Source organism: Hemitrygon akajei, chromosome 32 (assembly GCF_048418815.1).
Source record: "Hemitrygon akajei chromosome 32, sHemAka1.3, whole genome shotgun sequence".
Classification (NCBI taxonomy): Eukaryota; Metazoa; Chordata; class Chondrichthyes; order Myliobatiformes; family Dasyatidae; genus Hemitrygon; species Hemitrygon akajei.
This window is the reverse complement of record NC_133155.1, coordinates 26,221,730-26,245,220: the sequence shown is the minus strand read 5'-3', so window position 1 is coordinate 26,245,220 and position 23,491 is coordinate 26,221,730. Positions and strand designations below refer to the sequence as shown.

At 40.6% G+C, this 23,491-nt stretch overlaps 1 protein-coding gene across 2 annotated transcripts in view; it reads right to left on the bottom strand.

The window, feature by feature from the left end:
- Positions 1-10,390: 10,390 nt before the first annotated feature.
- Positions 10,391-23,491, bottom strand: part of LOC140719685 (glutamate receptor ionotropic, kainate 3) — a 554,019-nt gene continuing 540,918 nt past the window's right edge. For both annotated transcript variants that reach the window (XM_073034483.1, XM_073034485.1), the window contains one exon: positions 10,391-23,190. In XM_073034483.1, coding sequence (XP_072890584.1) covers positions 22,996-23,190 — 195 coding nt within the window. In that variant the 3' untranslated portion in view covers positions 10,391-22,995. The remainder of the gene's footprint in view (positions 23,191-23,491) is intronic.

The window sequence follows — 23,491 nt, the reverse complement described above, 5'->3', positions numbered from 1 at the left end:
GAAGTAGACCATTCGGCCCTTCGAGCCTGCACCGCCATTTTGAGATCATGGTTATCAATACCCGGTTCCTGCCTTGTCCCCATATCCCTTGATTCCCCTATCCATAAGATACCTATCTAGCTCCTTCTTGAAAGCATCCAGCGAATTGGCCTCCACTGCCTTCTGAGGCAGTGCATTCCAGACCCCCACAACTCTCTGGGAGAAGAAGTTTTTCCTTAACTCTGTCCTAAATGACCTACCCCTTATTCTTAAACCATGCCCTCTGATACTGGACTCTCCCAGCATCTGGAACCTATTTCCTGCCTCTCCCAAGGCCCACCCTTCTCTCCTATCAGATTTCTTCATCTCCAACCTTTTACCTTTCCCAACCTCCTGGCTTCACCTATCACCCATCACCTTCTAGTTATCCTTCTTTCCCTACCCCCCACCTTTTTGTTCTGGTGACTTCCGCCCCTTCCTTTCCAGTCCTGAGGAAGAGTGTTGGCCTGAATCATCGCCTGTTTATTCATTTCCATAGATGCTGCCTGACCTGCTGAGTTCCTCCAGCATTTTGTGTGTGTTGCTTCATGAGATGTTAATATGAGCTTCTTTTATTGATTTGAGCTTGGCTGTAAGATTCCCAAGCAGCACAAGTCTCCTAGAGCTCAAAGGTGTGACAAGGGAGATGGAGAAGTGTTTGAGCAGCAGCTTGTCTGGGAACTTTTCCCATCTAAATACAATCACAAACTGCTACTGCAGCCTGAGTTTCTTTTGGCAAATGTTTGACAGTGTATGTTTTTTTTTTCTGAACCTCTTGAAGATTTCAAACCGGATGTGATCAGGAGGATAGGTGCCTTGGTGTGATGGCCCTTCAAAAGAAGATGACCATGATCCTAGAAATAAAAGGGTTAATGTATGAAGAGCATTTGATGATCTGGGTTGGTACACATTGAGCTTCAGAAGAATAAGGTGGGATTTCACTGAAACTTATTGAATATTGAAAGGCCTAGATATAGTGGATGTGGAGAGGATGTTTCCAATAGTGAGAGTCTAGGACCAGAGAGCACAGCCTCTGAATAGAAAGACCTCCCAAGAGGATAAATCTCTTTAGTAGCTAGAAGAAGGCAGATCTTTGGAATTCATTTCCATAGATGGCTGTGGACACACTGAATAAATTTAAAACAGAGGTTCTTGATTAGTAAAGGCATTAAAGATTACAGGGAAAAAGGCAGGAGAATAGGGCTGAGAGGAAAGCAGAAATCAGAAGGCATGGATCCCAGGAATCCTAGCTGTGTCAATATAGAAGCTTGCTCGTAGAAGGTAGAGGATGATAATAGATGGAAAGTATTCTGCCTGGAAGCCAGTGACCAGTGGTGTTCTGCAGGAATCTGTTCTGGGACTCCTGCTAGTTGTGATTTTTCTTAATGACTTGGATGAGGAAGTGAAAGGTGGGTTAGTAAATTTTCAGACAAGACAAAGGTTGGTGGAGTTGTGGATAGTGTAGAGGCATATTGTAGGTTTTAACGGGACTTTGACCAGGTGTAGAGCTGGGCTTAGAAGTGCTGGATGAAGTTCAACCCAGAAAAGTGTGAAGTGGCTCCTCTTGGGAGGTTGGATTTGAAGGAAAAATACAGGGGTAATGGTAGGATTCTTGGCAATGTGGAGGAGCAGAGGGATCTTGTGGTCCATGTTCATAGATTCCTCAAAGTTGCTGCTCTACTTGATAGGATTAAGAAGGTCTATGGTGCGTTGGCCTTTATTAGTTGGGGGATTGAGTTTGAGTCATGAGGTAATGTTGCAGCTCTACAAAACGCTGATTAGACCATGCATGGTATATTGTATTCAAATCTGGTCGCCACATTATAAGAAGGATGTGGAGCTTTCGAGAGGTGCAAGAAAAGATTTATTATGAAGCTGCCTGGACTAGAGGGCATGTCTTATGAAGATAGTTTGAATGAGCCAGGATTGTTCTCTTTAGAGTGAAAGAAGATGGCAGGTGACCTGGTTGAGGTGTACAAATGATAAGAAGCAAAGATATTGTGGATAGCCACAGACGTCTACCCAGGGCATAAAGAGCTTATACAAAAGGGGCATCTTTTTAAGATGTTTGGAGGAAAGTACAGAAGATGTCAAAAGTAAGATTTTTGCACTGAGAACGGTGGGTGCATGGCACACCTGGCCACAGGTGGTGGTAGAGGCAGATACATTAGGGGCTTTTATTACCAGAGCCTGTGATATACAGTTTGATGGTGTATTTTCAGTATGATTGAGCGATCTGGCACTTTACTGTCACCAAGAAGATTCTGGAAGGCTAGTGGCTTCGAGGCCAAAAAGCTCAGAGATGGGCCGTGAGCCAATGATCGACTCTGTTTCTCGCTGATCTTGCTGATTAAAGCATCTAGGAAGATTGAAAACATCAAGGCGAGCGAGTGTTCAGCGCTGTTTACCAGTCTCTCACGCACTTCTGTCAAAGGAAGGTGACTGCTTGTGATGGTCTCTCTCTCTCTCTCAATCTTGGTCTCCAATCCTGAGGGAAGGCCCCTACATATATATGGTCTCTCTTCCTCCCTCAATGCTGTCAGAGGTTGCTATTGAAGTTCTGGGTCTGTGGATTGGACAGTAGTTCCTGCTCACTCCTTATTCTGTTGCTATTTTTGGTGACTTAGTATCAGGGCGGCCTGCAAATAACTGAACTGAATATGGACCCTTTTGGTTCTGTGTTTTATATTCTGTGTTTTTCCTACTTATTTCTTGTTGCCCTTTGCGTGATTTGTCTTTTTGCATACTGGGGATTGGGAGGGGGGTGTTGATGTTTTTCTTTGATTGGGTTCCATGGTTTTCTTTGTTTCATGGCTGTCTGTGGGAAGACAAATCTCAGGGTTGTATATTGCATACACACTTCGATAATAAATGTACCTTGGATTCTTTGATATTAGAAAAACTGAGGTTTTGGAGGGTTATGTAGGAGGGAAGCATTAGATTAATCTTAGAGTAGGTTAGAAGGTCTGCACAACATCATGGGCTCATGAGTCTGTACTTTGGGTCTTCAAGCTCCTGTACCTCCTCTCTGATGGCAGCACTAAGAGCATGTTCTGTGTAATGGGAGTCCGTAATGATGGCTTGTTCCCACGATGGAGATGATTGAGTTTGCAGACCTCTTCAGCTTTTTCCAGTTCCATGCAGTGGCCCCCTCCATACCAAAATGCGGCAATCTATTTACTGCTACAATAACACGTAGATTAGAAAGATCACAGCAGACGTTCAATCAATCCAGCCCCTGATTGCATGCATTGGTAATTTCAGAAAGGTGTTGTTAAATCTACCCTAGCTCTTTGTCCTTTATCAATCTTCAACATTGGGATAAGAATCCTATTCTTCCATTGCCTAGGTCCATAAAGTAAGTGCCATTAGCAACAAAGAGCACCAGCAGCCGAGGACATCAATTTTACCCGCTCTGCAATTGGACTCCTGTAATTAGGGAACTGTTCCATATATTCCCATGATACTCCATTTCCAACTGGATGACACTCAAGTTTTCCTGTTCAATTTCATCCTCATTTAAATTATTTCATGGTATACCTGCTGCTGGTTTGCTTTCCAGCCATTTGAGCCTGAAATAATTTTTTTCTGCTGTTGATGCACAATTGTGTCAAACCTTTAGTAAAACACTTATTGAAGCTTCCATTACATTTGTTTGCAAACTAAAGGGGCCTATTAGATGTAATTTGAAATGGGAACGGTTGAAAGCGAAACATTTGATGCAGAACCACTAACAATAATTAACATGTCCATCGACCTGATTGTCACTGGGTATATGGATCCCCAGCAGCATAGAGATTTAATTCAAAATTCTGATTTAACATAGAATTGGGCTATGTTTGTGCACCTAAACAACATTTGAAAATAAATAAATGTAATGTGTATCTGAAGAAAGGGTGGATTGGAAGGAAAAACCATAATTACAATAAAATCACAGTTAAGGACTGACAGCAGAGAATTGGATGCAAAAGTAATTGAAGGGCAGTATGAAAAATAATTCTATACATAGATGATCAAATATTTTGAATAGAGTTTTGGTGGGAGAACATGAGAGCATGTAAAATTAATAAAGACTGAGTTACATTTAGGGGGAGGAGCTAAAGATGGTGACAGAGGGTGACTTCAAGTTCATCTGCAGTTTAAATTCTTTCTTTTAATGTCTCTTCTTTCCTTTTCCAAATGGCTGGTGTCACGTTGGAGTCGGTGATCGACAGCTGCACTCAAACTGTGGTTCTTCACGGCAGTGGATGGCGGTGGATTTCCGCTCTTGGAACTCGGCAAGCAGGTGAGCGTTTTCGCTATCTCCAGGCATGGCCTGGAAATCATGCCCTGTGGACGATCCAATTCTACACCGGTGTCACTGACTGAGGCACCATGGAAGACTGTAACATCAAGACAGCTGTGTACACTGCTGTCAAGCAAGTGATGCTGCAGATTGTAACATCGAAACAGTGGTGTGTTAGTCTCCCTCTCACTGTGGCAGGAGTGATACCCCTCTCTCCCCTGTTACTGAGAGGTAGAGAACCAGTGGCATGTTAAAGTAATGGAATGAACAGTGTTTTTTGGTGTACTTTAGATTATGCTCTTCTTGGGGGTTTTGCTTGGCAGGCATTGGGGGCTGATAATGTTTGCTGAGCAGGTGGGGGGAAGGGTTGATGCTTTGCTGTTGCTTGTGCATGGGAGGGGGAGGTGGGGTTTAGGGTTTTGATGGTTCCATTTATTATCAGGGACTGTATACAGTATACAACCTGAAATACTTGTCTTTGCAAACATCCACGACAGAGAACCCCAAAAGAACGAACAGAAGAAAAATGTTAGAACCCCAAAACCCCCCTCCCCTCCTAGCACAAGCACCAGTATCAATGCATCAACCTTCCCCTTTCCCTCTGCCGGCTTCAGCAAAAAGAGTCAGTCCCCACCACCCACCTAGCAACAGCAAAGAACCCAAAGAGAGATCATGATCTTCAGTCAACAAAATCTATCGTTTAGCTGACAGTTCAACAAGCAACAGGCTCTCTCTCTCTCACTATCAAGGGACAGAGAGATATCATCCATTTCACAGTGGAAGGGGAGACTGACAGTTGCTGTTATGATATTACGGTCTGTCGCGTCACTTTTTATTCCGAAATTCTCCGACTCAAGAATCAGCAGCAAGAGAAAGAGAGGGAGACGGTGCGGTCACTCGACTACTGAGAACTCCATCCATACGTCCGCTGCAGTGAAATCTTGTGTTCCTTCCCTCGCGAAGCCTCAGTTGGCAAAAGCAGCTTGGAATCGGCTGTCCATGGGGCCACCCCCCACAGCTACTATCTTCCAAGCCCCTCCTGGAGAATGTCAGAAAACAGTGCAGGAACGGGAACTCTTTCACTGTAAAAAAATATGCAGTTTGAGCGCCTTGCAGATCAGGACCTTGATAGAACGCCAACCGTCTTGAAAATAAAATAAAAGAGACATTGAAGAGAGGAATTTAAGCCATTTCCACAGATGACCTCGAAGAGGCAGCCACTTGGTATCATCTTAACTCCACCCCCATGACATTTTTCAATATTCATTCTTTGGGGCTTTTCTTCTGTTTCGTGGATGTCTACAAAGAGTAAGGATTTCAGGTTGTACACCGTACATAATCTCTGATATTACATGGGACCATTTGAACCATTGAACATTGTAATAAAATGCATTATTAATACTGCTGTCACAAATCAAAAAAGCTCAGATGTTGGAAATATGAAACAAAATCATTAGACGCTGGAAACACTCTGCAGACCAGACAGGGCATGTGGAAAGGGGGAATCAGTTACTGTTTCATGTTGCAGGGACTATCTATTCTGACATTAAGTACTTTTTGTACCTGTTTGCTATTTCTACTGTGAATGCCTCCAGGCTCTTTGAGAAATTCAGCGTTGTTTCCTCTTAGAAGATCTAGCTTCAGTAGTTCACCTTTCTTGTTAAATATCACAATAATTTGCTTGAAAGAATTCCATCTTTCAAATGCACATGCTTGGGAAGTAATCATATTGGATTCCTAGCCTGGTTATGGTAATGTCATTCGTGAAGAGTTTTGTAACTTAAGAATTATATCATGTGATGCAGTTTAATTTCAGACAGGGCATATTTTGAACTAATTGGATCATACTTTACATTTACCTGCTGTTGTCAGTAATCTATGTCACATCACTGCAATGTGCCCTCTCTATTTCTGAACAGCCCGCAATCTATGGAGCTCAGACAGTTACATTAGGAAAAGGGTTTGACATTCAGCTACATAATGAAAAAAAACAGTTGGAAATGGTAGTTTGCATTATTACTTTGCTGCAAAGCATTTGATCTGCTGCAGTTGTAAGGTGAAAATATTTTTTAAAAGTGATTATCTTTATTGCAAAGGAATGGGAACATATTTTAGCAAATCATATACTATCATCATGGAAGATGGTATCTGTTTTAATATTTTGTGTGGGATGGGTTCATCATTGCTTTCCATTTCATTTTATTGTTTTGCAATGATTAGCATACAAAAGTGTCAATTTGCATTTCAGCTTATGATATGCCACATTGTCATAATTTACACCTAACCTCAAAATACAGAACAGCTATATATGACATTTTCATCTCAAAAGAATTAAATGTTACTGCAATTGAGAAGAGAATTTTGAATCCGCATGGTGCAATACGTGAAAAGTAGCTCAAAGATAATTTAAATTCAAACCTGCCTTCAATCCTGAAACAACACACAGAAAATGCTGGAGGAACTTAGCAGGCCAGGCAACATCTATGGAAAAAAGCAGAGTCAATGTTTCGGGCCGAAACCCTTTGGCAGGAACTGTGCTTTTTTCCATAGACGCTGCCTGGCCTGCTGAGTTCCTCCAGCATTTTGTATGCGTTGTTCGGATTTCCAGCATCTTCAGATTTTCTGTTGTTTGTGATTCAATCCTGAAATCAATGCTGTGATGCATCACAGTTCAAAGCAATGCCTTGAGTTTTGTCACTGGGGTAATTTTTGCTGATTTGAATATTGCAAACTCGCAAAAGCAACAACAATTAACTAATAATCTGTAAGTTTTAGTAACATTGAAACACCAATGCCCTTGAATGGAAAATCATACAATAAGTAATGGATATGGCCCAGTCCATCAAGGTAAAGCTCTCCCCACTGCTGAGCACATCTACATGGAGCATTGTTGCAGGAAAGCAGCATTGGTCATCAGGGACCCCCACCACCCAGATCACGCTCTCTTCTCTCTGCTGCCATCAGGAAGAAAGAACTGGAGCCTCAGAATTCACACTACCAGTTTCAGAAACAGCTATTACCTCTCAGCCATGAGGCTCTTGAAACAAAGGGGTAACTTCACTTGCCTCCATCACTGAACTGTTCCCACAACCTATCAACTTTCAAGGACCCTTCATCTCATGTTCTTGATATTTATTGTTGGTTGGTTTGTTTATTTACTAATTTATTTGACTTCTTTCTTCGTGTACTTGCATAGTTTGCTGTCTTTTGCACACCGGTTGCATACCCAGTTGGTGCGGTCTTTCGTTGATTCTATTACAGCTATTGGTTTTATTCTGTATGCTTGCAAGAAAAAGGGTGCCATGGTAGCGCAGCACTATTACAGCTCATGGCGTTCTGGAGTTTGGAATTCAATTCCAGCACTATTCTGTAAGGAGTCTCTGTAAGTTCTCCCTGTAGAATGCATGGGCTTTCTCTGAGTCATCCAGTTTCCTCCCACAGTCCAAAGGTGTGCCGGGTAAGTTAACTGGTCTCAGTAAATCGTCCCGTGAATAGGTAAGGGTTAATTGGGTTTGTCGGGAGTTGTTGAGATGGCTTGGCTATTGAAGGGCCAGTAGGTCCTACTTTGCTACTTTGCTATCACTAAATAAATAAAACAAAGTTCAGGGTTGTATATTGTGATAAACATGTAATTTGATAATGAATTTACTTTGAACTTTGAATGTTAAATTCTTGTCAGGATAATGGGGGCAACGTTGTTGCTCCTCTTCAAAATAGTGCATGAAAATTTTTAATACTCTCTGGAAAGGATAGACATTGCTTGGTTTAATACCTCGTTTGATAGTCAACACCTCAAACACAACATTGAGACTTAAGATTTGGAACAACTGACTTTGAGTTTTGAACTACCAATCAAACGAGTACTCATAAACATATCTGTGTCCCTAATTGTGTACATCACAATCTCTCAGAATCTTTGTGAATTGCCAGGGGGTGGTACTGGAAGCAAATACAAAAGAGGGATTCGAGAAGCTTTCAGATAGGCACATGGAAATGCAGGGATTGGAAGGATTTGGATTATATTCAGGCAGTAGGGATTATTTTAATTTGGCATCATGCTTGGCCAGAGGGCCTATTTCTGTGCTATACTGTTCTATATTCCTGAGATCAGTGGTGGACTGTTCTACAATACAACAGTTGCTTCACCTGTATTAATTAACCATTAATCTCTTATTTTGATCCCAAGGTAACTTGAAGGAAAAGAAATCAAGGTGAGAAATGACAATTCACTCCCAGGAAACCAAGAGGAAAAGAGATGAAACATACAGAGAAACAATAAACAAAGTAATATTTAAGAAGCTCTGATGACTGAAATCAAGAAATATGAACAAGAGGCATATTTTGTTTTTATTTGTTTTTACATGTTCTGCCCAGAGCAACCATTGCAAGAGGTTCCAGGTCTTGTAGCTGCCTGAAAATCCTCAGCGCCAAACTGACATTCTTTTCGTTCCCACATTTTTCAGAGCTATTGAAGATAAGTGGATAACACGTATTTTCTCATAGACAAAGGGAAGATATTCGTACTGGATGCTGCAAACACAACAGGTTGTGAACATTATGGATAGAGGCAGACTCACCTGAGACTGACCCAAGCTGCAAACTGGAAGGATTGCATTACCGTATAAACAAAGACACAGTCCATCTAAAAAATAGTTCAACAAGCACACAAACTTTGCCAGAAAAATGATTTTTTTTTTATTTTTAAAAAAGACTTTTAAAATTAGAGATTCAGATGGCAAACTTACTAAAATTGTGAATTTCAACATTGGAACCTACACATCTCCTTTTATAGTGAACAGCAGCTAATACTTTGCACCCAAGTTAACTATGGAGTAAATATTGTACAAAACTTATACAACAGCTTGCCTGCATGTCCACAAAAAAAACCTGACTGGCACATAGACTGTCACAGAGAAATGTGTTCAGCAAATGTGCAAAACGAAAAGGTATTTTACAAAAAGAAACCTCATGCTGTGATTGTCAGAAAGAACTTTCATTAAACAAAATACTTTTTATAGATCCAGTAAATGAAACAAGGATCATAAATTTTAACACAAATTCACAGTCCTTCCCTCCATCCGTTCTGTCTCTTGAATTCATGATATTTTGCCTTCATGTGAAGATGTGATTCTTGACAACTTGCCTTTTATCATCTGGTTCCTAATTCTCTTTGCCTTCTTGCTCAGCTTTAAATTAAAATAATGCTGTAGGATTTTTATTTCATAGGTCTTGTGTACTTTTCTAGGGGTCCCTTTCATTAACTTCAAAAGAATTAACACATCAAAAGTATTTTTCCTTTATTCACTAAATACATTTGCAAACTAATTACCGGGTAATTGTTATGTGCTTTGTAGGAGTTCTTACCTCCTTCTGCCTGACTTCACACTATGCGTTATTCAAAATGCTGGCTGGAGATTTCTCTCTGACTTCTGCTCTTATAACTGATAATCAGAAAATGTTCAAGAGTGCCATCAATCGGTCATATTTGATTTCTAGATTTTCCTGATCTCCACTGGAAGCCTCTCTATAAGAGTGTAACTCAGCTTGGTGTATGGCTGTGAAGAGAGCCATTGATGTAAAACATATCTGATCTCTCCAGCAAAGATTTGTGTTCTATTTCAGGTAAGCCTATATTGGACACAGAAAGGAATATGTCAATGTGATAAATTATATCCTTTTCTATTCTTTGTGAAAGCAGTGGCATTGACCTGGTTAGTAAACATGTTAAATAGCAATACAGCATCAGTCTCTAACATAACCATTATTCAATACGATACATCTGATCTCTAGCTGAAATTCAACTGACAACCCTTCAATTAATGGTTAAACAACAAGCTCTGGCATTTATTCTGGTGCATCCACTCCCATCCCTTTTCCCGATCTAGAGAGAGACAACCTTTTCATTATAAATGAGCTAAGACTTCATTACATATAAAATTAAATATTAAAATCCTTAGAGAGCATCGCATGGAATTAAAAGGAATCTTCCCTCATCCTCCTCATTACATACTTGAGATCTTGCTTTCCCCTGTAAGATATGCAGCTTTTTTTCTGAAATCCGATTTTCTCTTTTCTAGGGGAAAGATTGTAAATTCGCTTAGCAGATTAGTTAAAGTAGAAAGTAATGAACAAGTTAGGCAAGAGCCTTGTCTTTACCATTTATTTTCCTCATAAGTGCTGCACTCTAAGGTATATCCTTGAAGAGCAATGGAGTTATATATTAGTATTGACGTACACTGTGTCACAAAATGAAGGGGACTGATCTGATTCAAATGGATGTTGAGAGCTCCATCTGAATATTACTAGTATAGTGAGAAAAATAATATCTTAGTTTTGCTTCAGTAATTTTAACTCATTAGTACTGAAGACTTCTGGGTGTAGTTTGAGATTCTACACACTTGAATGATAATTGGTTTTATGTATTTTTTTTATTTATTGAGATACCGCACGGAATAGCCATGCCGTCCAGCGAACTCCAATTTAACCCTAGCCTAATCGCCGGACAATTTACAATGACCAATTAACCTACCAACTGGTACATCTTTGGATTTTGGGAGGAAGCTGGAGCACCCGGAGGAAGCCCATGCGGTTACGGGAAGAACGTACAAACTCCAAACAGTTTGCGGTAGTGAGAGTAGTACCCGGCTTGCTTGTATTGTGAATCGTTGTGATAACCACGAGGCTACTGTGCTGCCCCACATGACCTTTAATCAAAAGGCTACAAGGAAAGCTGGAATGCAAAACGGAAACGCTGCACCAAAGCAATTGAAGTTCCTCTTAGTGAGATTAAGCCAAAGGAAAGAAAGATTTATTGTGCACTGCCATATTATCCATGACTTGCGACTGGTGAAATTTAAACTAATATTTGCTGGTGTGGTGGGTAATGAGGGAAAAACCCTCTGAATCCTTAATCTTCATTGTGAAAACCATGGAGGACATGTATACTTCTCTGAAAACAAATACTTGTGAGAAGATTTCTGGTTGTTGGGGCACTGGTAGGAAGTTAATCTGAAATGAGTGATTGTAAGTGAGATTTGATGTCACCATTAACATCTAAAGTCTACATTGCAGTAAATGGGAATGGCTTTGTGTAGATAATATTCTTAATCTAAATTATAGTGTTGCATGTAATTGTACAATATGTGGCATTTAGTTTAAGTACTAATTTTAAGGACATGGCTTTTTAATAGCAATTCAGTGTTTTGTTTTACTGCACTCGGAGATTAAGTGCACTTTGCAGCACAGAATAAACAGAAAGCATAAAATGGATGAAAAGGAACCAAAAAGTATTTATGGAGTGTCAGAAAAATGAGTGGTTACATTTGGTTTCTTTTGACTGGAGCGTGCAATTTTTCAAATGGCTGACAGATACATGTTTCTGTTTTAAAATCAATCATCCTTTTTAAAGCGTTGTAGTTGCTTTATGGTTATTCTTGAACAATGCTGACTGCGATATAAAAGCCAGTTTAGAAGTTGCACCACTATTTTATAATTAAGTTTGTCATATTAGGGTTTATGTTTTGTTTGGCACAATCCAATAACTGAGTGACATTCAATAATCGGATTGTGTCAGATGTTAGATCATCCACACATATATGATTCAGGCTGCAGTTGTAATCCAGATACGCACCGATTTGACAACAGCATTAAGTTTGTTTCTTCACACTGCCATAGGTCAGGCAAAAGAAAGTTTAAAGAATTTGTTTCATTTAATCCATACAGAAATCTATTCACAAACTTCCCTGGTGGAATTTTCCAAGTCACATCACTATTCTAAACTATTGCAAAAATCTTCAATGTGATATTTAAGGAGTCTTAACTGAAATTTAATTTTCAAAACTGACAGATCAAAATTTCCCTTAATTTGTTCATTTCAGTTACACAGTAACAGATTTGCTAAGGTGAGAATGTGAGAAATTTCACTGGCAGACAATCACAGAAACGTGGCTGGGTTTGGGGCAAAAGGCATTTTGTGTCAGAGGAGAGGGAAGGAAGTCTTTTTTGCATCTAATTATACTGGAGGTTGTAGTTACTTGGCAGTTTATTGAGTACTTGAGATGGAAAGTGTTACACTCCTTAGAAATGATGTACTGGCAGTGGAGAGGGTTCAGAGCAGGGTCTCAAAGATTACTCCAGGAATGAAAGGGTGCTCATACGAGGAACGTTTGATGGCTCTGGGTCTGTACTCACTGGAATTCAGAAGGATGAGGGGGGATCTTATTGAAACCTTTTGAATGCTGAAAGGCCTAGATAGAGTAGATGTGGAAAGGATGTTTCCCATGGTGGGAGAGTCTAGGACAAGAGGGTACAGCCTCAGGATAGAGGGGCGCACTTTCGAAACAGAGATGCGGAGAAATTTCTTTAACCAAAGGGTGGTACATTTGTGGAACTTGTTACCACATGAGGCTAGGTGGTTGGGTGTATTTGAGACGGAGATTGATAGGTTCTTGAATGGACATGGCATCAAAGGTTACGGGAAGAACTGGGGTTGAGGAGGGAAAAAAAGGATCAGCCATGATTGAATGGTGGAGCAGACTCGATGGGCCAGATGGCCTAATTCTGCTCCTATGTCTTATGGTCTTATGGTTTTAACACTTCCACCTCTCAAATTGATAAGCATAAATTTTCAGTAAAACAATGTTATGTATTTGGCACTGATGATAGCAAATGCCAAACTATAAGCAGTAATATATATTCCTTAACTGTGAGCTCAGTAGTCTGCCAAGGAATGTCTTAGCCATCACGGGCAAAATCCGCTGCCTCAAAGTTCAAAGTAAATTTATTATCAAAGTACATATATCTCACCATATACAACCCTGAGATTGATGTACCTGTGGGCATTCTCAACAAATCCATAATGGAATAATAAACATAATAGAATCAATGTAAGATAGCATCAACTTGGGCGTTAAACATTAAGGACTGTCACCATGTGCAACGTCCCCTCTTCTGATGTCTCCCCTTTGGGGGGAGGTACAGCAGCCGGAAGACAAACACACAATCTTATGAAGCTTCTTCCACTCGTTGTTAGATTTTTCTGAATGGTTCATGAACACTTCTTGCTAATGTTCTTTTGCACTATTTTGATTGGAATTTATAGTAATTTTATGTCTTGCACTATTTTTCTTGCACTAAACAAAAAAAATCATTAGCTTTGTCATGATTACTCACATTCTCTCGCTTGTGCAGATAAATAAACAAACTGTATTTACTGACTGAGCAATGAAGTGTCTGCATGTTAATACTTTTTTTCTAGATTTATGGGACCCACACATGATAAAGTTATTAAATTTAATGTAGACAGGGTACAACTCTGGCCTATACCAATCCCATTGAACAATGACTGCAAACAGACTTTTCATCCAGGCATGTAAAGCCAATAAGAATTTCCTGTCTGTTACTACAGGGACAAAATCTAATCATTTGACACATCTGCAGTCTTTTGATTGATTTCACTGAAATTGGTATAGCTGTAAATTACATTATAATTCTAAATGGATTTCAAGTTCAGGGAATATTCAAGGTCTTTTTTGGGTGACACAGATAAATTATTTGACACAACTGAAAAAGGAAACTTCTCACTTTCAGATGATTGTGTTCAGTGAATGTATTCTTCAAAATATATACCAACCGTATCTCAGAGAAAGATTTATTTTAATAGAAATAGTGGACCCAGACTGACAGCTCATCTTTCAACTCAGACAGCCAGTATCAAAAACTCTTAACACACACAAAATGCTGGAGAAACTCAGAAGGTCAGGCAGCATCTATGAAGGGTCCTGGTGATGGGTCTCGGCCCAAAATGTCAACTGTTTATTCCATTCCACAGATGCTGCCTGGCCTGCTGAGTTCCTCCAGCATTTCCTGTGTGTTGCTCTTGATTTCCATCACCTGCAGAGTCTTTTGTGCTCAAAAGTTCTTAATCTGGGTAAGGTTGTGTTTAAAACTTCTGCATCCAAGTTACTTGTGCAAAAAAAAAGCGGACTCTCTCTTTCCTAAAGAATCTTCCTTCCAGATTCTGTGAGAAGAAAAAGGATTTTTGTTATGTTCTGGAATTCATGGTGAGATTTTGCTCTGGGCACAATTGCCAGTTGAAAGAAACTAAGCACGTTTCACACATCATGATGTGAATATTGAACCACATGATCTCAATGAGCACACTGTCCAGGTTCTAGTGAAGAATGGCCAGGGTAGAAATTGCCAATTTTTGTGTTGTTTAAGCAGTTTTTTGTAGGCTCTCAATTGAGAGCCAGACAAATTATGTTAGAAAATGTGTTATTCGATTGTCTGAATAAAGGCAGAAGGATGCTGAAGGCGTGTATATTAATTTATTCTCATATTTTACTTTTCATCATATAGACTCGTATTATTAGTTGTTTCAATGTTCTAAATGCTGACCTACTTCCATTTTTTCATGTGAACCATAGGCACGCCCATTGCATGACCCATGTAGCCAGTAATGCTGATTATTTAACCGTAAGGCCATAAGAGCAGAATTTGGCCCATTGAGTCTGCTCCACCATTCCATCATGGCTGATCTATTATCGCACTTAACCATATTTTGCTGCCTTCTTCCGCTGATGTCCTTACTAATTGCAAAACAATCAACCTCTGCTTGAAATATACCCAATGAGTTGACTTCCACAGCTGCTTGTGGAGATACTGCTCCTTATCTCTGTCCTAAAAGGACATCCTCGTATTCTGAGGTGTGCCGTCTGGTCCAAGTCTCCCTTGCTACAGGAAACATCCTCTCCATGCCCACTCTATCTATTAGCTCAGTGGTGTGTGTATCATTCTCACAAACTAGACCATAAGATGTAGTAACAGAATTAGGCCATTTGGCCCATCAAATCTGCTCCAACATTCAATCACGGCTGATCCTTTTTTTCCTCTTCAACCCCAGTTCTTCCCATAACCTTTGATGCCATGTCCATTCAAGGACCTATCAATCTTCGCCTTAAATACACCCAACCACCTAGCCTCCACAGCTGCATGTGGTGACAAATTCCACAAATTCACCACCCTTTGGCTAAAGAAATTTCTCTGCATCTGTTTTGGAAGGGTGCCCCTCTATCCCGAGGCTGTGCTCTCTTACCCTAGACTCTCCCACCATGGGAAACATTCTTTTCACATCAACTCTGTCTAGGCCTTTCAACATTTGAAAGGTTTCAATGAGATCCCACCCTCATCCTTCTGAATTCCAGTGTGTACAGACCCACAGCCATCAAACGTTCCTTGTATGATAACCCTTTCATTCCTGGAATCACCCTTGTGAACCTCCTCTGGACCCTCTCCAATGCCAGCACATCTTTTCTAAAATGAGGGGCTCAAAACTGTTCACAATACTCAAGGTGAAGCCTCACCAGTGCCCTATAAAGCCTCAGCATCACATCCTTGCTCTTGTATTCTAGACCTCTTGAAAAACCTCTCACAACCAACTCAACCTGCAAGTTAACCTTCAGGGTGTTCTGCATAAGGACTCTCAAGTCCCTTTGCATCTCAGATTTTTGGACTTTCTCCCCGTTTAGAAAATAGTCTGCAGATTTATTTCTACTATCAAAGTGCATGACCCTGCATTTTCCAACACTGTGTTTCATTTACCACTTTCTTGCCCATTCTCCAAATCTGTCTAAGTCCTTCTGCATCCTACCTGTTTCCTCAACACTACCTGCCCCTCCACTAGGAAAATAAGGAGTGAACAGAGTATGGTAGCAAACTTTTTTGTAATGCAAACTTAAGACCAGTGGTGATCCTGCTAAAGCTACACATCCTCACGTGGAGAACACAGTGACCATCAGAAGGAAGAAATCTTCCCCTTTCACCAAAGTGATCATTGAGGACCACGGACACTGGATGGGAGGGAAGTTGGATGTGCATAATTTTGGTACTTGATTGCTGTGTAGAGTTGAATTTCAGAGGTGATTAGAGAGTGTTGTGATTTTAAGGTAGAATTTTATGTTAATACAGACAAGTTCCAGTCAGCTATGGGGCTTTGGTACATCAGAGTCTTCAATATAACACGAAAGAGCAGGGAAGCGGTCAGAGGGCCAGATGAAGGAGAAGTGGACGATCAACTGTGTTTGCAGATCCACTGTCCACACAGCTTTACAGGCAGCATTTTCACATTAATTTGACTGTGGAGTAGTTCTTTAGGAGATGTTCTCACAGGGATATGCCAGATACTTCATATATACAGCAGGGTCCAAATCACCTTGAAATTGAATGTCACATTGAACTTAAAAACCTTCGCTTCTCTCCCTGCTTTTCCAACCACTCATCTTGTGCTGTGTGCTGTCACCACAGACTCATGGTCACTTCTCAAGCAGACTCCTCCTTTGGGAGACAGCACAAAGCATTTTTAACATGTGATATACCCTTTATGGAGTTCTCACTGGTGCAGATATCCACTGTGTTGAGGGCACCTTTATTGCCCTGAGGATACTGCCCTATAACCTGTGAGGAGAATATCACACTGAGTGACAGTGGCTCCCAGATAATGACGGTGAGCTCCCTACAACTGTGGGCAGCAATGGCTGCCAAGTCAAGCTGAGTATTGCTCCCCTGATGAAAGGGGATCCATTCAACCTCCAACTCCTCATACCTGTCTAGAGACTGTGTGTGAGAGGGTAATGTCCAAAACTATTAAATGCCATAAAGTAATAGTCACATTCTTTAAGCAGTGGCTGAACTGGATGGATCTCCCAGCCACTGTGCTGACATTATGGAGGCTCAGCCCATCTGTCGCTGGAGAGAGGGAGCAGTAGAAGTTGGAGAAGTAATTTCAGAAGCCTACATTTTTGTAGTAAATTCAGGGAAATGAATGTAGCGTTGTGTTGTCATCAGAAATAGCCCAAAAGGAAAGCACGGAAACAGATCTGTTTGCAGCAAAACCACGCGGTAGACATCAACAACATGGAGGCAAGTGGCTGGTAAGTGACAACAACAATACCAAAAAGCATCAAGTAAATATGAGGCTTGACCACTTTCAATAAAACCGGTTGTAACTTTCCCCTTAACATTCTAAAGAACTACTTCTACTAACCCTCTATCTTTAGGACCATTATCGACATGAAGCTAGCCAGCAGACTTCCTTATTCAATGAGAACACTTAGCAGCTGAATTCACTTGTGCCATCACCATTCGGTGTGCTGGCTCCTGTACTACTAGTTACCCACACCTCACCACAAGAGACTCAGCCAGCTTCAAAATGGGCATAAGCCTCCCCACCATCGAGGACATCTTCAAAAGGCAGTGCTTCAAGAAGGCAGCACCCGTCATCAAAGGTTACGGGGAAATGACAAAAGAATGGGCAAGAGAGGGATAATAAATCAGCCATGACTGAATGGTGGGGCAAACTCTATAGATGAATGGCCTCATTCTACTCCAATTTCTGATGGTCTTCTTAAGGACTCTCTCCATCGAAGACATGACCTCTTCTCATTATTACCATCAGGGAGGTGGTAAAAGAGCTTCAAGACTCACATTCAAATTGTTAGGAACAGCTTCTTCCACTCTGCTATCAGATTTGTGCAGGGTCGTGAACCGACGAGCACCAGCTCACTATGCTTCTTGTGCACTATTTATTACAATTTTTTTTTAAAAGTACAGTTCAAAACTGTACTGCTGCCAGAAAAAAGCAACAAATTTCATGACGTATACTGTATCAGAGATAATATTCTGATTCTGATCCTGGTTACATAGGAACATAAGAAATCGGAGCAGGAGTCGGCCATCCGGCCCATCGAGCCTGCTCTGCCATTCAATAAGATCATGGCTGATCTGGCCATGGACTCATCTCCACCTACCTGCCGCTTCCCCAAAACCCTTAATTCCCCTTCTATGCAGAAATCTATCCAACCTTGTCTTAAATATGTTTACTGAGTTAGCCACCACTGCTTGTGCACCTACAGTACCAGTATCTGAGGTGTTAACCTGGAGTGCTAGCTTGTGTGATATTGACTTTCTTCATTATTGTCCTGATGCTCGATTGCCACCGGCTGACCAGAGGGGAGCCTTGGCTCTCTGAAAGAAGAAAGGTACAGGGGAAGGGACTTGGCAAGGGGTTGAGGACAAGTTAGACATGCTTGCTTACAATGTTTGCAGTTTGTAAATGACTGTGCAATGATGAAGGAGTGGAAGGTGAGTGTCTTCTATAAGCTACAGTGACCTCCACATCATAGTCTTTGTCTCTCTGACAGCTGGCCTTATACCAGCCATTCTGCCTTTAAAGATGTAAGCTGCAGGAGCCAAGCACATTACTGAGGTTGGTAATGACTATGTACACTCTTCATTTGCAGGAAAAAATGGAGTGTGCTAATGGGACATTTGTGGATGATTTTGTTGCTATGGTTGAACAGCCAGCTGTATACACATGCTATGTTTTGTATATTAGAACATTGTAAAGTTTGTAAGTGTTTGGTTGGTACGTGGGGTGATGCCAGTGCTGGGGTTTGGGCCATGGCGGTTGTGATTATGACTATCCAGAGTGAATGGTCAATTTGGAGTTAGTGCAACATTTTCCTCAGTACGTAACAGGCAACAAACTAAGAAGGCACATTCTTGTTAGACTCATTTAGAAACATTAAAAACTAACTCAAGGTAAAATAACACCATACATCTTTAAATGTAGAGAACAATTGTCATGAATTAGATTTATGTCTAAAATGCCTATGCTGTATCTCCCATTCAGATTAGTGTTCCTTTCTATACCATCTGCAAACGCCAAATAGAGAAATGTATTGAGAGATTTCCAGTTCATTTGCTCCTGGAGCTATCTACTGGACTCTGAGTGTTGTCTGGCATTATCTCCAGCAAGTTTTGAACCTTAAAGTACAAGAGAGTATTTGTGTTTTAAATGCAGATGTTTTGATTGGGGCAACTGAAGAGCTTGTGAAGAATTGCTGGGATTGAGTGGTTGGGCAGAAACAAGGTAGTCTTAGATTTTTAACCAGCATTTTCTTTATATTTTAGTTAACAGTACAACTTTCTTGATACATTGGTACTTTTTTTTTAACTCCCTGTAACTGCCATTTGAAAATATGACTTATTCTGAGACTGCTAGAATTGCTTGCCAAGGGCAACCCTCTTTTATATTAGGAAGAAGAGACCATAAATGAGAACACAGAGCTTAGGATCACTGCAGTGATTCACCATCAATATGAATAGGATTCAAATGTAATTTGCAGAAAATGTGAACAAGGAAATTTGAAAGGGGTAAAAAGAAAGGTGTGATTTATTTTGTTTTTGTCACAGCCAAATGATTGATTTGATAAGCTGAAAGATCAACTGGTACCATCAATGATTTCTTACTGGAATTAAATGGATGTCCTGAGTCTGTGGATATAGACATGCACATGTATGAGAGAGAGAATATGTGAAGAATGGCAGGGGAACTTGAACAAGCTGCACATCAATCAGAGAAGCCATTTAAGATACTTGCAGGAGACGTATTACATTCCAACTTTAACAGCCTTCAAGCTGTGAATGAATACTAATAATCAACTCCATGTGCACTGTCCTGCCATAGTGTATAAGAGATGCTTTAGAAATTAACGGAGCCATTGTTTACTCACTAGTCTAATGGGATATGCACACCCATTACAGCTCAATTTGGCCTTCAAATCAAATTACAGAAAGGTGTTCTGATCAAGAGAATTACAACTTCCTCACGGAGCTTCAGAATCAGAATGAGAATCAGGTTTAGTATCACAGACAAATGTGTTGAAATGTGTGTGTTCTTTTACAGCAGCAATACAGTGCCATACATAAAAACTATAAATTATAATAAGAAATATATATAAAATATTAAATTAACTAAGCAGTGCAAAAGGAGAAATAAAGAAGTAATATTCATGTATTTTTTCACTGTCTATTCAGAAATCTGATAGTGGAGGGGAAGTAGCTGCCCTCCAGAATGTGTGTCTTCAAATTCCACACCGACCAACGTCAGGCAGGTACTGGTGTTGCTGAGCACCCTGATAGCAGTTAAAGATAACTAAACCCACTTTCCTCCTTTTGATGGAGGAAAAATAAGATGGGAACCTGCTTTGGAATGATCCTGCCCAGAATCGCCTGTCAGTTTAGGTTTCAATCATTATTTTTTTTTAAATGTTGCATTTTGAATGATGCAATGAACAAAGGATGTTGCCCATTTTCTAACACGCCTGAACTCTCTGTCATTATTTCTATAAGGCACAGGTTCCACAAATGGTCAGCTAACCACTGCAGTGCACCGAACTGCCTTGCCCTTCTATCCAAACCCAAATTCACCAGCATACCAGAACCATAGAAAAGTGCAACGCAGAAACAGGCCCTTTGGCCCATCTAATCAGTGGGAAGCCTGTGGTATCTCTAATGTGCCTCAGTTAACACGCATTCAAGAAAGTGAGTCTTGGTTTTGTGGTTTCCTCAAACAATCATGGAATGAGTAGATTCATGGCTAAGATCAGCAGACGTTTAAACATTATGTCAATCAAAGGAACGAGGGTTGTTGTGGAAAAGTGTACAGAAGAAAGTTCAGCCAGCAAAAGATCTGCTGGGGAAACTCAATGGGTTGAACAGCATCTGTGAGGGAGCGAGGGATTAGCAATGTTTCAGAATGATCACAACAAAGTGTCAAAAATTCCTTTCCCTCTTCAGTTGTTGCTGTGTTCCTCCAGCATTTTGATGTCCCACAATCCAGCATTTGCAGTGTCTGTGTCTCCAGAATTTTACTGGATGATGGAGAATGTAGGAGAGACCATTTGGCCTACTCCTGGCTTTCATTTCTTATGTTTGGGAGAAGTGAATGAAGCCTGATTTCTTAACATTGCATCAGATTTGTTACCGTGGCATAGACTACAGGATTTGATGGTACATACACTATTCAGCTTCCATTAACTTGTCCAGTTCACCTTCTTAAATATTACTACTAAAGCAAGTTCAAAGAATTGCTTCATTATAGGCCACTCCATGAAATTATCAATATATAGCAAGATTCACAGAGTTGTCTGCAGTTTTAAAAGTACATTGGGTCAACACTGATACACAGCAGGAAATACCTGGGAGTCTCCTAGTTTTACAGCTTGTGTTAAGGGGAACCAAATGCCAAAAAACTGTCAGCAAATATTAATATGAAACATAAAAATAGACTCAATTTGTATCAGTTCATGAGATCTTTAAAGATGAATATTATTAATAATAAATCAGAGCAGGCATTAAGGGGAATAAGATTTTAATAATATCAACTCTCATGGCAACTAACTAAACTTGTCTCAAACGTAAAGCATTAGAAAGGCTTCCCATCTCAACAGTCTACCTCAGTGCTTGTCTTCCACTCTTTTACTCCTTTGCTTCAAAGAAGATTGAAAAGATTATGATTGTGCACTCTGTGTGTCTAGTAACATTGAATTCAAAGTGGTATCATTTACAAATGTCGAAAGTTTCAAAATCTGGAATGAGGGGTGCTGAAGCTTTTTCTATTTAACACTGAGAATAAAAAGATAGGGGGGAAAAAAAGCATCTTCTAAATGAATATTTGCTGACCTGTTGTGGCCCAGTAGAAGGCAAGCCAGAACCTAACTATAGAAGACCTGTTCTCAGTGGTATCACATAGGGTGGTATCACATAGGGTATTGCTTTATTCAGTCACACCCCTGTCCTGAGGATGCATGCTTTCCATAGGTCAATCTCCAGCCAACCATCTACTGGGACGCCCCAAGATATTGACGCCTACATAAAGCCAGAAGCCGTCTGTGGTTTAGTAGTCAGAAACTCAAAAAGTTCAGATTTTATATATATAAAGCCTAAACACTCTTTAAAAAAAAAAGCAACAGATATTCCACAGACTACCCCTAGTAAGCAGATACTTCTTTGGTAACTTCTACTGAATTGAAATTTTGTTCACACCGCAAATCCCTTCAAAACCTTCATTTGATAAAATGACTGTCGTGTGTTCTTTCTGTTAATCAAGCACAAATTAAACAATTGGATAAAAATCTGGACACAAAATATGAAAACAACTACATTTTTTTTATACGCTGCTTGTCACTGTGATATCTGTTTAGTCCATTCCATGGTGATTTTTTTTTTGTTTTCCCCTCCCTCCCCATTTCTCACAGTTTTCTGGAGGCAACGCTCACTTCCAGCTCTGTCTGTTAGTCTCATTCAATGGCAAAAAGGAAGCACAGCACTGAGGTAACAGGTAAAGGAGAAACAGCTGCCGAGACATGACAGCAACTTTCCATGCTGTGAGTTAAATGGTTATCTGCACCCTTGAACGAGCATGTTATGTGCAGCACATTTGAAATCAATATCCACAGATGCCTCCTGTCTGAGTCAATACCTATACCCAAAAGAATGGATGCCGTTATTGCCAAGTTGGAGGTTTCCACCAAGGTATAATTGCATTATTGCAATTCTTGGGTCCATTCCTTCCAATAGGTCAGCACTGAATTCCCCACACATTTACCATTTGGACTTTGAGGTCCCCTTTCATCCTGGTTCAAGTTTCAGAAACACTACCTGCAGCCTTGTGATGTGTTTTTGATTTGTCCATGCATTGCATATCGCATTGTTCATGCTCTGTGATTTTGCCGCTTCCGAAACACTTTCAATGTCCGACAGGCCCTGTCTCTGAAACAAAGCTCCAGCCTCTGTCCTCATCCAGTGCCAGAGCGCGCCAATTCTGCTCCCAGCACAGGTTTCCACGTCTCCTAGGGGAACACCGGAGTCAGCCCGGTGTTGCAGGTCATGTTGTCTTTGCCGGGCAGCCGTCGGTCATTGAACGTGTGCATGTTGATTACTGCCTCGGTCTTTACCATGACTGGTGCCTGAGGTTTGTGTTTCACTCTCCGCTGGCACGTGAGAGATAACCGTAGCTCCTGGACCATGGTGCTGCACAAGGACCTCTGGGGAAATAATAGTCACATATTTGGTAATACCACTTCTACTGTGTGTATTATTTTTTTCAATAGAACAAAGCTATGAACAGGCCATTTTGAACAAGCAAGTCACGATTCAATGTTCTGAAATATGCATGCTTGCCACAAGAGACATAAATAGAAAAGAAACAATAAAGAGTATTCCTACAGCACAGTAACACAGCTCCAACAACCTGCCTCAATCGCTTCAATCTTTTCTCTCACTGTGACCACATGGGTTTCCTCCAGCTATACCTGTTTCCTCTCACATCCCAAGACGTGGGTTGAT